The 17,884-nt window shown below is 40.9% G+C and overlaps 1 protein-coding gene across 1 annotated transcript in view; it reads left to right on the top strand.

The window, feature by feature from the left end:
• lypd6 (LY6/PLAUR domain containing 6) overlaps positions 1–4,592 on the top strand; it is a 32,088-nt gene extending 27,496 nt beyond the window's left edge. Inside the window, exons 4-5 of the mRNA XM_043694593.1 lie at positions 1,788–1,918; positions 2,787–4,592. Coding sequence (XP_043550528.1) covers positions 1,788–1,918; positions 2,787–2,954 — 299 coding nt within the window. The 3' untranslated portion in view covers positions 2,955–4,592. The remainder of the gene's footprint in view (positions 1–1,787; positions 1,919–2,786) is intronic.
• Positions 4,593–17,884: the final 13,292 nt, after the last annotated feature.

Raw genomic sequence — 17,884 nt, 5'->3', positions numbered from 1 at the left:
GCCTGCTTGGCACACTTTCCTCATTCCTGAAGAAGGGCTCATGCCCGAAACGTCGATTCTCCTGCTCCTTGGATGCTGCCTGACCTGCTGCGCTTTTCCAGCAACACATTTTCAGCTCTGATCTCCAGCATCTGCAGTCCTCACTTTCTCCTTCCACACCATTCAACCTTCCTTCAAGCTTTTATGAAGTGGGATTGAGGAGAGCAAGGAAAGCCCTTTGGATCTATCAGATTTATTGAGAATTAAGAGGCAGTTAAGACCTCCATTTCATTTTGCCCTCATTTCTGCATTATCAGCCTAAGGAACCTGTTTCTTAACCTGTCAGCAATTTGCCAGAGTCACCACAGTAAGAGCATAGTTGGCAGAGTTTCTTCAGTGAAATTGACCAGCTGGCAAGGCTTTTGTCATTTTCACTGTGGAACTTCAACCATAGCCAGGTAAGAGGATGCTGCTTAAAAGACATTGTCTGTCAGAATGTCAGAATTTCCTTGACATGTCTTTGAAGGCTCTTCACCCATCCTGTTGTTCCTGGCATTGTAGAGGGCATATGACCATTACACGTGTCCTCGACCACCTGAATCCATACTTGCTTGTATGGAGAGAGGGTAACTTCTCTTCCAGTCTTTGGGAGAGCTCACCCCACCCCAGCCCCTCAGACCCACAGCAGGCGCTCCAGGTAAGAAAGAAAGATCTCACAAACAGTCCTCCAAGATCTCCTCTCTATTCCTGTGGTGACCTTACCGCAGCCTCAAAAAATGCACGTAATGGTGAACCCTTGTAACCAACGCCCTTGTTTCCTTTAATATGTAATTATCCCTTTGACAGAATGCACACAGTATGCCAGTTGCCTTCCCAAAAGGCTAAGGCATTCTCAGGATAGGATCTTGAAGCCATGGCTGCATTAAAGCCAATGGCTAATCAGCTCATTAGCAAGTTAGGTTTTCCATTCGAAAACGGTCCCAATTTTCCAGTAGAGACTAATTTCAGAAGATTCTGTCCATAGATTCCAAATGAGAGATGACGTTGTGGTGTGGACCTTATATAATGTTTTGTGCATAAAATGTTTAGGGAACCTCCTCACGCACATTCAATTACTAAAGCTTTGTTTACAAGCTTGATGTAAGCTGATGCCTGTAGTAGTAACTGTCAGGTTCTTCTGTTCACTGTGTACAAGCATGCTGACAATGTGCAAGAACACACTCTCGACAATAGAGATGCATTCACACCTGATGTCACTTAGCAGCCTTGTCTCATCTTTTAGAGGAGGAATGTGACTGTCTAACTGCCTAGGAATGTGGTCATTCCACTACAAGGAAATTAAAAACAATAATTCAAGGCAGTAAATTGCAGTTTAACAGTCCAATCTATGGCATACATTCCAGGACACATTTTAACCTGCTAACACTTTGGGTGTATGTAGCCTGCCATTTAACCTCTTGAACCTGTTCTGCCATCCAATGAGATCATGGCTCAAAGTGCAACCTAGCTCCCTATAAACTGCCTGTGTGTTGTGTCCCTTAATACTTTGGCTAACAAAAATCCAGCAAGCTCTGTTTTAAAAGTAACCGTTGATCCAACATCAGTTTCCCTTTGTGAGAGTCTCAAAATTCGATGGTCCTTTGTGAGAAGGGGTGAGGCCCAATTTCACATTGCTTCCCCTGTTCACGTGACATGATAACCAGTTCTCTGGAGTTTAACAATTATCCACATTAAGTCATGCCACAATGTCCAATGTTTCATTGGGGCTGTCAGATTTTCTCATTTTTTTGGATGTTCTTGTTTTCTAGAGACACAGTACTGTTACACGAGGCATAAAATGAATGCGAAGGGTGAAAGTTCATCAGTCACAAAGCGATGTGTCCCTCTGAAGGAGTGTTTATATGTTGGTTGCACACAACCTGATAATGAAGGAAACAAGGTGAATAGATACTTTTCTGCATTCCTATTTGAAGATAATATTCTATAAATACGATGCATTTGCCTCATTTTGTCCCTTTTATTGGATAATATTTGACTAAACTCACCCTAATTTGAAGCCCAAATCATATTAATGCCCTTTTGATGTACAAAGCTTGGATTCCTCTCAAACCTTGGGTGGGGGCAAAGACAGGGAGTGTGCCAAGGATCCATTACCAATGGGATTGTGGGAATAGTCCCTGGCTGTCAAATAGAAAGGAATGGAGGGGCTAGTGTGCAATTTCAGTAAAAGGAGGAGAGAGTGAGTTCTTTGTGGGGCTGAGATGAGCACTCCTCCACCTCCAGGTCATCATTAAAACCAAACGGTCTTACCTGTCAGCCCCTCTTTTGGGGCCACTATTGTTTTGGTGCTGTGTGTGAGGACCTGACAGCAGATCAGTGTTTGAAAAAAATGATGTAGCAGCAAGGAACAAATAAATAGATTACACCCCCTCTCCTACTGGACTCCCCCTCCCCCAGCTCCCCCTCCGGCACACTCATGAGAATGGGATATTTAAATTGTGGCTGAAGTACTTTGCCAAATTTTTGATGTTGGTATGAATTCAAATGGACCTTGAACGATGACTGTCAGAATCACAGGGGAAGTAAAAGAACAGCAATGTAGGATCTGTTTATGGAAGTTGCCTTAGTCCAGAAATCAGAAGTTAATTTGTTATCTACTGAGATTTCATGAGGTTGTAAAGGCTATTACCTAAAGAGCAAGATCTCTCATTCTAAATGGAATAGTTTTCTGCTTATTTAGTTAATGATGTTGGAGGTCAAATACCCTCACCACAATATTCAATAATGTTCAATGTCATCTTTTTCAGGTTTGCACCTCATGCTGTGAAGGGACAATCTGTAACCTCCCATTACCTAGAAACACTTCCCAGGCAGTATTTGCAACACTGTCTCCAATAAATCAAACATCTCGACATTCCTTTCACACTGCAATGACTTTAACCTGCGTCAGCCTTCTGTTCCTGCTTGTTGTATAGCTGGTGCTATTTTAATGCACTCATGTACAGCGTTGTTTAACATAGTATTTATTTTTGTATGATACGTTTATACAGTGAAATGTCCTCTATACTGTAAATAAGGTTTAAAACATCTAAGTTTCTCATGCTAAATATGAATTGAACTGTTTTCTGTTGAAAATATAAGCAATTTTAAGTTTGTGAAAAGATTCTGAAGGAGTGCAGGAATTATGAAAATTTGAAGTCAGTAACTGATATTTATTATTTGTTTGTCACTTATTATATAGGCATTGATATGTCAAGAAATATTCAACACCTGAAATATCTGCTAAGCTTCACAAACATAACATTTGCATTCACTTGTTAAAAAAAAACAAAGTAGGTGGGAGGAAATCTTGATTTTCTTAGCATAATTCCATTTCCCTCTGGCAGAGCAGTCAATGTGATATTCATTAAAAATTAACCAAATAATCAAACATCTTGAAATATTTTTAAGAAACCATTATCAGAGACTTAATGAAATAAGTTAAGTCTCCTGGGATGTGTTTTGTCCCTTACAAATATTTTCTACAATTAGAAGTTATTCATGTTAGAACAAATGATATTATGTTGTTCTTTGATTGCAAATTCACTGATTTCCATATATTTCAGCCAAGATGGGAACATAATCGAAGCTGAGGTAGACCAGTTGGCCCCTTGAGCCTGTTCTGACATCTGATAAGATCATGGCTGATTTGAGTGAGGCTTTAACTCCAGTTACCAGTCTGCCCCTCATGACTTTTTGAGTTTCTTGTTAATCAAAAATAAAATCTGTCTAGCTCATCCTTAAATATATTAAATGACCTGACCTCCAATGTTCTCTGGGGTAGAGAAGGCCAAACATTAACATACTAGCAAAACCAATATTCTTTTCCACCCATTTATAACCTGACTCTCCTTTGACTGGAGGAGTGGCAGATACCATTGCCTCAAGCTCCCTGTTGCCTATTGAGCAGTGGCAGGATTCTTAAGATTGTGAATATACTGGAGCAACATGTTTGAATTTGGCAGAAGTTCCTCTTCGTTTCCGTATTAAATGGAAGACCCTTTATTTTAAAACCATGGTCCTTTGCTTTCTAAGTTCCCTCACAAGGGGAAATATCTTCTCAGTATCTATCTGTCAAACCTTCTCTGAATCTTATATGTTTCAGTCAGGTTGGCTTTTATTCCTCTAAACTCCATTAAATGTAGACTCAAACTGTCCTAGCTTTCCTCACAGGTCCCCACTGGACGAAGGTAACATTATAACTAGTTGACCCAGGATTGGAGTTTGTCCTGGAGCTTTGTTCTTTTCAAGAGGAGAAGGGAAGAGGGAGGACACACAATAGCTCAAGAGCTGCAAATGAAAGCAGTAAATGAGTAATCCAAAGAGGTTTGCAGATCAACTTTTTATTTCTTTTAGCAACCAGTGTATAAGGCAAATTATGGCATTAACAATAAACATAAATAAGCAAGTGCATATTTAATGACTTCACAATAGCCAAAATGCAATGCAATCAATGCAAACATTATTTTTGAAGTGTAACAGTTACTATTGTAATGTAGGACACACTCTTAATTTGTGTACAGGAAGTTCTCACAACCGTAATGAAATAATGGCGAGATATTTTTTTGTTTAGATGCTGGAGAAACGATGTTTTGGGCATGAGCCCTTCTTCAGGAATATCGACGTTTCGGGCATTAGCCCTTCTCCTGCTCCTTGGATGCTGCCTGACCTGCTGCGCTTTTCCAGCAACACATTTTCAGCTCTGATCTCCAGCATCTGCAGTCCTCACTTTCTCTATTGAAAGAAGGAGTCAATGCAAGACCATAGTGAAAAGCAAGAAAGAAAAATGTGGGTCAATCAAAATGCAAAATATTGCAAATGCTAAAAAAAAATAAAAAAAGGCGTGAACCACCAGAATGTGTAAAAATCTGATTATCCTTCTGTAAAGAACTTTGGAATATTTCACTACTTTTTAAAGGCCCTTTATATAAATATATCCAGCTGTGGTTGATGCCAGAAGTTCTTGATATCATTGGTTCAAATTTCTAATAGGATTGTCATTCTAATTTAACAAAAACATTGCCTCATTGTTCTAGATTTTTCGCTTTCTGCTTGAGTTTGTTAGAAACACGGCATGTGAACATTTCTTTGTAAGCCAACTTCAAATTACACCTGCCAACCACATAATGAAGGAAAGGCAAAAAAAAAATGGTGTTAGAAATTCCTAATGAAACATTACAGGCCTCCTTATCTACTTGGAGTTGACATGTTTACCACAGCTGATATGGTTAGTTTATGTACTTCAAAACAGATCTAGACTGAGAGTAGCTGATATTCCAGTTTGGTTCCAATAATTACACCCTCTCCTTAGGCACAAAAAGAAAACAGGAGTTTCGTTGAAACGGTTTTCAACCACTAGCCTGGTTGGGAGTGCCACCTTGTCTTGTGGTTAATTTCACTCCTGTGTCTGGATGGCAAGATTGGAAAATCCATGCCATGCTTAGACTTGAACACAGACTGGCACTTGTAAAGCAATATTGCAGTATAGCACTACATTGTTACCCAAATTTTAATTCCTATATGAGAAGCTGAAAAGATGCTGAACTGATGCAATACTTGCATGTTCCGGTGGCCGATGAAAACTATTCATCTTATAGGGTCATTGTTCCAGAAGGATAACATAATATGGATTTTGTTCATCCAAATCCCTAAGTAACTGTCTGTTCCAGTGCAGTGGCTTGCGATTAGGAAACGGATTTATCATTGATGCATGTGGCTAATAACTCTCAGTGCCCATCTGTCATAGAATGAGAGGCAAAAGTATTTCAAATGTAAGCTACCTATTTCGTATCTTTTTGATTTTCATACATTGATGGTCTTTTGCCAATCCAGGTTCTGGTCATTCCAATAAATGCTTTATAGATAAGGCAAATTACAAAATTCATTACCCCAGTAAAATTCATATATAGATTTAACTTTGGGAATCCTGAAAACAAGTTCAGAGCTTGGATTTTTAATCTACTGAAGGCCAAGGCTGGATCTCATCCTTTCAAAGTAGAAAAATTCACAATCAAATGATTTATAAATCAATTTACTTAGTGAGGTAGGAGGTCAATTGAAAAAGAGCTACAGTGGCCCAGTTGCAATTTAGTGAAGGTCTGAACAGCAACTTGACTGGCCAGAACCTGTTTAATTATGTTGGAATTAATTAGACTGTCAAAACCTACTCAAAGCCTTAAAAAGAATTCTGCACCGAAGATTATTTCAGGTGGACAGTGGCAGCAGCCTCTGTTTTTTGAATGCGTTGCCTGTTGCTCTGAAGATTTTCCATTTCTGCCATTAAAATCTCTTCATTTTGGATTGAACTTTGAAGCAATAAATTATTGTTTTGGGATATTTATTTGCTTTTGTAATGCAGACATTTTTGACGAACTTGTGCAACACACCATTTTTGCTGAGTACTAATTAATATTTACATATAATTGTTGCATTCATACTACACTGTAATAATAGATCATACTTTATTTCTTGGTATAAAATACAAACAGCAGAAGATCAGCTGACATCTGCACTCCTTGGATCAACCTGTAATAATGATTAAATGAATTACTCTTGTAATAGCTATGGTTTCAAGTATTATATGTATTGTCATCCAACCGGAACGCTAAGTGTTTTCATCATAATTTCACCTTTGTGCTTCATTTAAAGGAGTTAATAAACATGATTACATTATATTGCATGCTACTGTGTGCATTTATGCAAGATAATATGACTCAGAGACAAAAACCCATTACTATTACTGACCATAGAAGAGCAATGTTTTATTGAATACTGATCTTTGTTTTGATAATTATCATTTTTAAACTATTGCAGAAAGAGAGTCAGATACATAGTGAAGGTGGAAGCTACTTCAGAGAAATATTATGAATTGTCTTTTACACTGTTTTGATCTGATTTTTTTTAAACGCAGTATTTACAGTTGTATAAAGTACCTGAAAATGCCATTGTTTTTGCTACGTAGGAGGACATAGTAACTTTTCCGACAGCTAAATAGTCTGAATCTAAATTGAATTGACGAGTTATAGCCACAACCTTTTGCTCTGATATATATACAGGTGGTAGGAAGTACTGGAGCAGTTGCTAAGTTACTGTGATTGGACAACAACAGCACCTATTCTCCCCAACTTCTATGACTTCCCTTTAAGTCACACACGTGATCTGAATGCCACTTTTTCTTCATCACAACAAGAACTCCCTGCTACAGGAAGGATGTTGTCAAACTTGAAAGGGTTCAGTAAAGATTGAGGAGAAAGTGAGGTCTGCAGATGCTGGAGATCAGAGATGGAAATGTGTTGCTGGAGGGGTGACCTTATAGGGGTTTATTAAATCATGAGGGGCATGGATAGGGTAAATAGACAAGGTCTTTTCCCTGGGGTGGGAGAGTCCAAAATTGGAGGACATAGATTTAGGGTGAGAGGGGAAAGATATAAAAATGACAGAAGGGGCAACTTTTTCATGCAGAGGGTAATGCATGTATGGAATGAGCTACCAGAGGAAGTGGTGGAGGCTGGTAAAATTACAACATTTAAAAGGCATCTGGATGGGTATATGAATAGGAAGGGTTTAGAGGGATAAGGGCCAAGTGCTGGCAAATGGGACGAGGTTAATTTAGGATGTCTGGTCAGCATGGATGAGTTGGACCGAAGGTTTGCTTCTGTGCTGTAAATCTCTAGGACTCTATCACTGTGGCTGTTCAAGAAAAAGATTCATTGCCCATCCTTAGTATATCAGAAAAAATGGCAATGATTGAAATACTGTCCACATCAGGAAAAGTCAAGAACTGTCCATGTTTCCCTGATTTTGACAATAATCTTAGCAATTTCGTTTTACATCAGACGTGACTGAAAAAGTAAAAGCACAGTTTTGACATTAGCTTTTAACTCCAGACTTTTACTTGTATGGATTCAAATTTCACCATCTACTTTTGTGGGATTCAAGTCCCCAGCACATCAGTCTTAGGACTTTAGTTTACGAGTCATGGAGTCACAGAGGTTTATAGAATGGAAACAGGCCCTTCAGCCCAAGTTGTTGATGCCTCCCAGTTATCACAATTAAACTAGTCCCACTTGCTTGTGTTTGGTCCATATCCCTCCATACCTATCCCATCCATGTACCTGTCTAAATATTTCTTAAGTGATGAAATTGTACTCGCCTCCACCACTATCTCTGGCAGCCTGTTCCAGGCACTCACCATCCTCCATGTGAAAAAAAAAATGCCCCTCTGGACTCTTTTGCATCTCTCCCCTCTCACCTTAAACCTATGCACTCTAGTTTTAGACTCCACTACCATGGGGGAAAGCTATTGGCTATCTACCTTGGTGTGCCTCTCGTGATTTTATTGACCTCTATCAGGTCACTCCTCATTCTCTTATGCTCCAGGGAAAAAGTCCCAGCCTGTCCAGCCTCTTTCTTACAACTCCAGTCCAGGTAGCATCCTAATAAACCTTTACTGCATTCTTTCTAGTTTAATAATATTCTTTCTCTATTAGGCCGACCAGAACTGCACACAGTACTCCAAGTATGGCCATACTAATGTATTGTACAGCTGCGACAAGATGTCTCAACTTCCATACTCAACACTCTGACCAAGGAAAGCAAGCATGCTGAAAGCCTTTTTACCATCCTGTCTACCTGTGACTCCACTTTCAAGGAGTTATATTCCTGTACTCCTAGGTGTCTTTATTCTATAACACTTCCCAGGGCCCTACTATTGACTCTGTAAGTCCTTCCCTAGTTTGACCTAACAAAATGCAACACCTCACATTTATCTAAATCAAACTCATTTTGCCAATCCTTAGCCCACTGGTGCAGTTGATCAAGATCTCTCTTATGCCCAGATAACCTTCTTCACTGTCCACTATACCCACCAATCATGATGTCATCCACAAACTTACTAACCATATCTCCCATCCAAATGACAAATAACAGTGGACCCAGGACCACTGGCCTGAAGCACACTGTTAGTCACAGGCCTCTAGTCTGAAAATACCTCCTATCACCACCCTCTGTCTTCTACCATTAAGCCAATTTTGTATCCAACTGGCTAGCTTTCTCTGGATCCCATGAGATTGAACCTTACTCAACAACTTACCATGGGATACTGTTTCAAAGGCCTTGCTAAAATCCATGTAGATGTCTTCCACACTGCCCTCATCAACTTTCTTGATCACCCCTTCAAAACATCCGTCTAGTGACATGACCACTACATCACTGCAGCCCCCTACTGAATGCTCAACAACTACTTACAGGTTAGTTACATGTTGATGCATATTGTCTTTTGTGATTGTTGTAAAAGTGATGCTTTCTGGAGTTATTTCATTGTGAAACTTGAAAGGAACATAATAAAGGAGTTGATCCTCACCTCAAGACTTTTGCATAAACTAGACAAGGGTGCAATCTTAGGCATTTACTTTGGAATAGAACATAATTAGGTGAATGAGCAGAGGGCAGACAGAGCAGAACTTGCCATGTTTCCTTTGGTAGGAGAGAATAGGGCCCGAGGGCACAGCCTTGGAGTAAAGGGAAGATCCTTTAAAATGAAGATTAGGAGAAATTTTTTCAGGCAAAGAGCGGTGAATCTATGGAATTCATTGCCACAGAAGGCTGTGGAGGTCAGGTCATTGAGGATATTTAAGACTGAGATGGGTTCTTGATTGTCAAAGGAATCAAGGGTTATGGGGAGAAAGCGGGAGAATGGGGTTGAGAAACTTAGCAGCCATGTTTGAATGTCAGAGCAGACTCGCTGGGCTGAACGGCCTAATTTCTGCTCCTTTGTATTATGTCCTTATGGTCTTATGCTGCTACAAAGAGGGAGGAGGAGAATGAGAAAATGAGCTCTCAGTAAAAAAAAAAATGTTTTCTGAGACTATCTAGAGAGCCTCTTGATATATGTGGATTAAATATATCTCTCCACCACCTCAACTAATGGGCAGCACGGTGGCTCAGTGGTTTGCACTGCTGCCTGACAGCACCAGGGACCCAGGTTTGATTCCAGCCTTGGGTGACTGTCTGGAGTTTGCACATTCTCCTTGTGTCTGCGTGGGTTTCCTCTGGGTGCTCTGGTTTCCTCCCACAGTCTAAAGATGTGTGGGTCAGGTGGATTGGTAATGCTAAATTGCCCATTGTGTTAGATACATTAGTCAGAGGGAAATGGGTCTAGGTGGGTTACTCTTCGGAGGGTCGGTGCGGACCTGTTGGGCCAAAGGGCCTGTTTCCACACTGTAGGGATTCTAACTTAATCTAATCTAAACCCTCTAGTGCAGCGTTAGAAAGTTTTGCAGCCCACGCTGGCTTATGCTGTCATTATCATGTTTCCCTTCGATTAGAGGATGATATAGATGGGCTTGTCAGGTCAGCTGATCAGTGCCAAATGGAAATCGATCTGGATATGTGTAAGATGATGCACTTGGGTAAGACAAACAGGGCAAGAGAATGCATGATAAAACAAAGGACCAGGGAAGTATTGAGGATCAGGGGCATTTTGTTGTGTAGTCTACTGGTCCCTTTAAGGTAGCTGGACAGATAGATAAAGTGGTTAAGGAAAGCATGTGAGTTACTTGTCTTTATTAGCCAAGGCTTAGAGTTTAAGAGCAGGGAGGTTATGGTGGAACTGTATAGAATGTCGATTAGGCCAAAGCTTGAGTATTCTGGGCAGTTCTGGAATCCACATTATGGGAGGGATACAATTGCACTGGGGAGGGTGCAGAGGAGATCTACCAGGATGTTGCCTGGGCTAGAGAGTTGTAGTTATGAAAAGAGATTGGACAGACTGGGATTGATTTTGTTGGAGCAGAGAAGATTGAAAGGAGACATAATTGAGATGTATAAAATTATTAAGGACATTGATAGGGTAGACGGGAAGAAACTTTTCCCTTCGATCTTATACAGTTAATGGTAGGGCCTCAAGAAGTGTTGTCAAACTGAGGGACTTGGGGTTCAGGTACATAGTGCTTTGAAAATTGTATCACAGGTAGACTGAGTGGTTAAGATATTTAATGCACTTGCCTTCATTGCTAAGATCATTGAATATAGGAGTTGGGATATAATATTCAGATTGTACAGGACGTTGGTGAGACCATGTTTGGAATACTGTGTGCAGTTCTGGTCACCTTGCCACAGGAAGGATATTACTAAGTTGGAGGGCGTTCAGAAAAGATGTGCCAGGATGTTGCTGGGACTGAAGGTTTGCGTTATAAAGAGAGGCTGGGATTTCTTTCACTGGAGCATAGGAGGTGAGGGGTAACGTTATAGAGATTTATAAAATCATGAAAGACATATATAAGCTGAATAACAAAGGTCTTTTTCATAGGGTGGAGGAGTTCAAAACTAAGGGACATATTTAGAGTGTAGGTTTGCTCTCTGAGCTCTAGGTTTGATATCCAGATGTTTCATTACCTGGCTCGGTAACATCATCAGTGGCAACCTCCAAGTGAAGCGAAGCTGTTGTCTCCTGTTTTCTATTTATATCTTTCTCCTGGATGGGGTTCCTGGGGTTTGTGGTGATGTCATTTCCTGTTTGTTTTCTGAGGGCTTATGCATCTAGATCTATGTGTTTGTTTATGGCATTGTGATTGGAATACCAGGCCTCTAGGAATTCTCTGGTATGTCTTTGCTTAGCCTGTCCCAGGATAGATGTGTTGTCCAGTCAAAATGGTGGTTTTTTTCATCCGTGTGTATATCGAACCTACACCCTAAACCTCAACCTGAGCTACAAACCTTGCAATAAGGGACATATTTTTAAGGTGGGAGGTGAAAGATTTAAATGGCACCTGAGGGGTAACTTTTCTGCACAGAGGATGGTTTGAACGTGGAATGAATTTCCAAATGAAATTGCAATTTCGGTTACAACATTTAAAATACAACTCAAAATACAACTAGATTTGATTTATTTTTGTCACCTACCTAAGTACAGCGAAAAATTTTGTGTGCATAAGAGGTCATAAGATACAAAGATTATAGAGTGGTTGAACAGAGTGAGGGATACAAAGTTACAGCTGCAAAGAAGGTGCATAAAAAGCCAGATCAATATAACATTTGAAATTTGAGTTCCATTCAGAATAATAGTGGGGTAGAAGGTGTTCTTGAACCTATTGTTCTGTGTGTTTAAGCTTTTGTATCTTTGTTCTAGATGTGAAAAGCTGTGGTACCTGAGTCAAATTTGGATAGGTGGATGAATAGGAAAGATTTAAAGGGATATGGGCCAAATGCAGGCCATTGGGATTAGTTCAGTTTTGGAAACATGGTCAGCATGGATAAATTGGACTGAAGGGTCTGTTTTTGTGCTGTACGATTCTATGCTGGAACGATCAATGAGCAGGGGCATAGGTTAAGGTGAAGAGAGGGATGTTTAGAGGGGATATGAAGAAATATTTTTCCACTTGGGGATGATGGAAATCTGGAACTCACTGCTTGTAAATGTGTTAGAGACAGTAAACCTCATAATGTTTAAGAGGTGTTTAGATATATGTTGTGATGCCAAAGCATACAAGACATTAGGCCAAAAGCTGGAGAATGGGATTAGAATGTTTATCTGATTATTTTTGGCTCAATGGGCTGAAGGGTCTTTTCTGTTAGTGTAGGCCTCTATGACTCACCTCGGGAATAGTTGGAACTTGAATTTGGGTGTTTTGGTCCAAAGGTAGAGCCATAGCCTACAACTTTCTAATCTGTAATTAGATGTTATCAATTATGCAACTGGCCCACACAACCATAGGCTGGTTTTACAGGATTACATTAAGTGCAGGTAATCTCCCACAAATTTAAGGACCTTATTCAGACTGCTCAAAAACATGATAAAAGCTGGTCGGGCACGGCAATCACATTAATTAGCAGGCATCAAGAAGTTGCTGTGCGATGCTAAGGAGCTAAATTTAGACAATGAGTTCAATGCCAAATCAGCCAAAAAGAAAGGAATAAATATTGGATGGAAAAATGCATAAAAAGGGACAGAATTTAAAAATTATCTGTTTATGTTAAATATGACATTTTAAAAATCCCCAACAACAATTACAATCTGAAAAAATGAGATTCTATACTGGTGATAGTTGATTGTCAGTGCCATAGAAATTGATACAACAGTAATTAATGTTTAGCATCTGGCCCTACGCACATCCCTGGACCACCTGGATAACAAGGACACCTATGTCAGTCTCCTATTTATTGAAATTAGCTCTGCCTTCAACACCATCATTCCAACCAAGCTCATATCCAAACTTCAAGACTTCAAGGTCAGGAAGTCAAGGTTCCACTGGCAGAGAGGGGGCTCTGCTCCCCTCTCTGCCAGTGGAACCTTGACTTCCTGACCTGCAGACCGCAATCAGTAAGGATAAGAGACAACAACTCCTCCACCATAATCCTCAACATGGTGCCCTGAGAGGTTGTGTAATCAGAGCTGAAAATGTGTTGCTGGAAAAGTGCAGCAGGTCAGGCAGCATCCAAGGAACAGGAGAATCGACGTTTCGGGCATAAGCCCTTCTTCAGGAATGAGGAAAGTGTGTCCAGCAGGCTAAGATAAAAGGTAGGGAGGAGGGACTTGGGGGAGAGGCTTTGGAAATGCGATAGGTCCCTCCTCCCTACCTTTTATCACCTATCGCTTTTCCAGCAACACATTTTCAGCTCTGATCTCCAGCATCTGCAGCCCTCACTTTCTCTCAAAGGTTGTGTAATTAGCCCATTGTTATATACCTCATACTTTGTGGCCAAATTCAGCTCTAACTCCATTTGCAAACTTGCTGACAACACCACCGTAGTGTGTTAGACGTCAAACAACGGCGAGACAGAGTACAGGAAAAAGGTAGTCAGCTTAATGTGGCACGGTCTAAAGACAACAATCTCTCCCTCAATGTCAGCAAAACAGAGGAGCTGGTCGTCAACTTCAGGAAGCAGAGTGGAGGACACACCCCTGCCTGTATCAATGATGTTGAGGTGGAAGTGGTCAAGAGCTTCAGGTTCCTCCAAGTAAATATCACCAACAATCTGTCCTGATCCATCCACGTTGATGATGCAATCAAGAAAGCTCACCAACACCTCTACTTCCTCAGAAAGCTAAGGAAATTTGCTATGTCCACAATGACTCTCACCAATTTTCAAGAGTCAAGAGCAGCTTTATTTGTCATTTCTACCATATACAACTGATACAGTAAAAATGAAGCAATGTTCCTCCAGGACTAATGGATGCTACATGGACAGCACAAACTACACAATCATATGCGGGGTGGCATAAAATGCATCAAAAGTGCGAAACATGCAAGACAGCATAGTAATTCCTGACACACCAAGACAATAGGCACAGTGGTGTACATATTACATTGTAATAAATGAGTGATAATTAATAAGAACATTGTTCTAGCAGCAATTTGAAGTTGTGCAAAGAGTTTCAGATGGAATTGAGTCTGATCATACAATGTTAAGGAGCCTGATGGCCTGGGGGGAGAAACTGTTGCACAATCTGGCCATGAGCGACTGAATGCTCTGGTATCTTCCGCCAAATGGCAGGAGGCAGAAGAGTTTGAGTAAGGGATGTATAGGGTCTTCCCACACATCATAGACGCATCATAGAAAACCTCCTATATAAATGCAGCATACCTTGAGTATGGCAACTGCTCTGCTCAAGACCACAAGAAACTTGTGAACACAGCCCAGTCCATCAGGAAAACCAGCCTTCCTTGCATTGTCTACATCTACACTTGCTGATGCCTTGGGAAAGCAGCCGACATAAGGAAAGACCTCTCCCACCCTGGTTATACTCTCTTCCACATTACTCTATTGGGCAAAGATACAAAAGTTTGAAAACACGTACCAACAGATACAAGAACAGCTACACCCACTGTTATAAGACTTATGAACAGATGTCTCACTTGGAATCTTGGAGTCATAGAGTCATACAGCACGGAAACAGATACTTCGGTCTAACCAGTCCATGCCAACCATAATCCCAAACTAAACTAGTCCTACCTGCCTGTGCTTGGCCCATATTCCTTCAGCCATTTCTTATTCATGTAGTTATCTTAATGTCTTTTAAATGTTGTAACTGTACCTACATCCTTCACTTCCTCTGGAAATCCATTCCACACATAGAGTCATAGAGATGTACAGCACGGAAACAGACCCTTCGGTCCGACCCATCCATGCCTACCAGATATCCCAATGCAATCTAGTCCCACCTGCCAACATGCGGCCCATATCCCTCCAAACAATTCCTATTCATATACCCATCCAAATGCCTCTTAAATGTTGCAATTGTACTACCCTCCGCCACTTCCTCTGGCAGCTCATTCCATACAGGCATCACCCTCTGCATGAAAAAGTTGCCCCTTAGGTCTCTTTTACATCTTGACCCTCTCACCTTAAACCTATGCCCTCTAGTTCTGGACTACCCAACCCCAAGGAAAAGACTTTGTCTATTTACCCTATCCATGCCCCTCATAATTTTGTAAACCTTTATAAGGACACCCCTCAGCCTCCGACGCTCCAGTGAAAACAGCCTCAGCCTAACCAACCTCTCCCTATAGCTCAAATCCTCCAACCCTAGCAACATCCTTGTAAATCTTTTCTGAACCCTTTCAAGTTTCACAACATCTTTCCGATAGGAAGGAGACCAGAATTGCATGCAATATTCCAACAGTGGCCTAACCAATGTCCTGTACAGCCGCAACATGACCTCCCAACTCCTGTACTCAATACTCTGACCAATAAAGGAAAGCGTACCAAATGACATCTTCACTATCCTATCTACCTGCGACTTCACTTTCAAGGAGCTATGAAACTGCACTCCAAGGTCTCTTTGTTCAGCAACACTCCCAAGGACCTTACCATTAAGTGTATAAGTCCTGCTAAGATTTGCTTTCCCAAAATGCAGCACCTCACATTTATCTAAATTAAACTCCCATCTGCCACTTCTCAGCCCCTTGGCCCATCTGATCAAGATCCTGTTATAATCTGAGGTAACCTTCTTCGCTGTCCACTACACCTTCAATTTTGGTGTCATCTGCAAACCTACTAACTATACCTCTTATGCTCACATCCAAGTCATTTATATAAATGACAAAAAGAAGTGGACCCAGCACCGATCCTTGTGGCACTCCACTGTTCACAGGCATCCAGTCTGAAAAGCAATCCTCCACTACCAAACTTTGTCTTCTATCTTTGAGCCAGTTCTGTATCCAAATGGCTAGTTCTCCCTGTATTCTGTGAGATCTAACCTTGCTAACCAGTCTCCCATGGAGAACATTGTCGAAGGCCTCACTAAAGTCCATATAGATCACATCTACCACTCTGCCCTCATCAAATCTCTTTGTTACTTCTTCAAAAAACTCAATCAAGTTTGTGAGACATGATTTCCCTCACACAAAGCCATGTTGACTATCCCGAATCAGTCCTTGCCTTTCCAAATACATGTATATCCTGTCCCTCAGGATTCCCTCCAACAACTTGCCCACCATTGAGGTCAGGCTCACTGGTCTATAGTTCCCTGGTTTGTCCTTACCACCTTTCTTAAACGGTGGCACTAACCTCTAGTCTTCTGGCACCTCAACTGTAGCTATCGATGATACAAATATTTCAGTGAGAATCCCAGCAATCACTTCCCTCGTCTCCCACAAACATGAACGACTGCCTATGTGATACGTTTGCCTCCCATGTCTTTTTTAAATCTTTCTCTTCTCACCTTAAAAATATGTCCTTTAATCTTGAAATCCCGCACCCTAGGGAAAAGACACCTGCCATTCACCTTATCTATGCCCCTCATGATTTTCTCAACCTCTATAAGGTCACCTCTCAACCTCCTATGCTTCAGTGAACAAAAGTCCCAGCCTATCCAGCCCCTCTTTATAACTCAAACCCTCTATTCCTGGCAACAGCTCTTCTGTATCCTCTCCAGTTTAGTAATATCCTTCATTTGAAAGAGCGGCCAGAACTTGACACTGTGGTCCAGAAGAGGCCTCACCAACACCCTGTACAAACTCAACTTGACATCCCAACTCTGTTCACTGCGCATCCCAACTCTGTAGGCAAAAGTCTGAGCAATGAAGTTGAGCATGCTAAATGCTTTCTTAACCACCCTATCTATACGTGATGTAAACTTTAAAGAATTATGTACCTGAACCCTTAGGTCTCTCTGTCCTATAAATCTGCCCAAGGCCCTACTTTTAATTGTGTAAGCCTTGTTCTTGTTTGTTTTTCCAAAATGTACTACCTCATATTTATCCAATTTAAACCACATCTGCCACTCTTCAGTCCATTGACCCAATTGATCAAGATTTCTTTGTAATCTTAGATAACCGTCTTCACTGCCCACTATACTACCAATCTTGGTGTCATCCAAACATTTACAAACTATGCTTTCTATATTCTCATCTAAATTATTTCTATAAATGACAAACAAAAGTGGACCCAGCACTGATCCCTATGGAACACAATTTCCCTCACACAAAACCATGCTGACGATCCCTGATCATTCCTTGCCTCTTCAAATGCATATAAATCCTATCGTTCAGAATCACTTCCAGCAACTTACCCACCACCAAAGTCAGACTCACAGATCTTTAATTCCCAAGCTTCTCCTTACGTCCCTTCTTAAAAACAGGCACTCCATTAGCCACTATTCTGACATCTGGCACCTCACCTGTAGTTATAGATGATACACATATTTCTGCAAGCGGTCCCACAATTACTTCCCTAACTACCCACAAAGTCCTGGGAGACACCAGATCAGATCCTGGAGATTTATCCACCCTTACATTTTCTCAGAACGCCAGCACTTCCTCTTCTGCAGCGTGAACTGTTTTCAAAACATCAATATTTATTTCCCTGAGTTCTCGAGCCTCCATGTCCTTCTCCACAGTAAAAACTGATGCAAAATATTCACTTA

Source organism: Chiloscyllium plagiosum, chromosome 7 (genome assembly GCF_004010195.1).
Source record: "Chiloscyllium plagiosum isolate BGI_BamShark_2017 chromosome 7, ASM401019v2, whole genome shotgun sequence".
Classification (NCBI taxonomy): domain Eukaryota; kingdom Metazoa; phylum Chordata; class Chondrichthyes; order Orectolobiformes; family Hemiscylliidae; genus Chiloscyllium; species Chiloscyllium plagiosum.
This window is presented reverse-complemented; position numbering and strand designations above follow the sequence as displayed.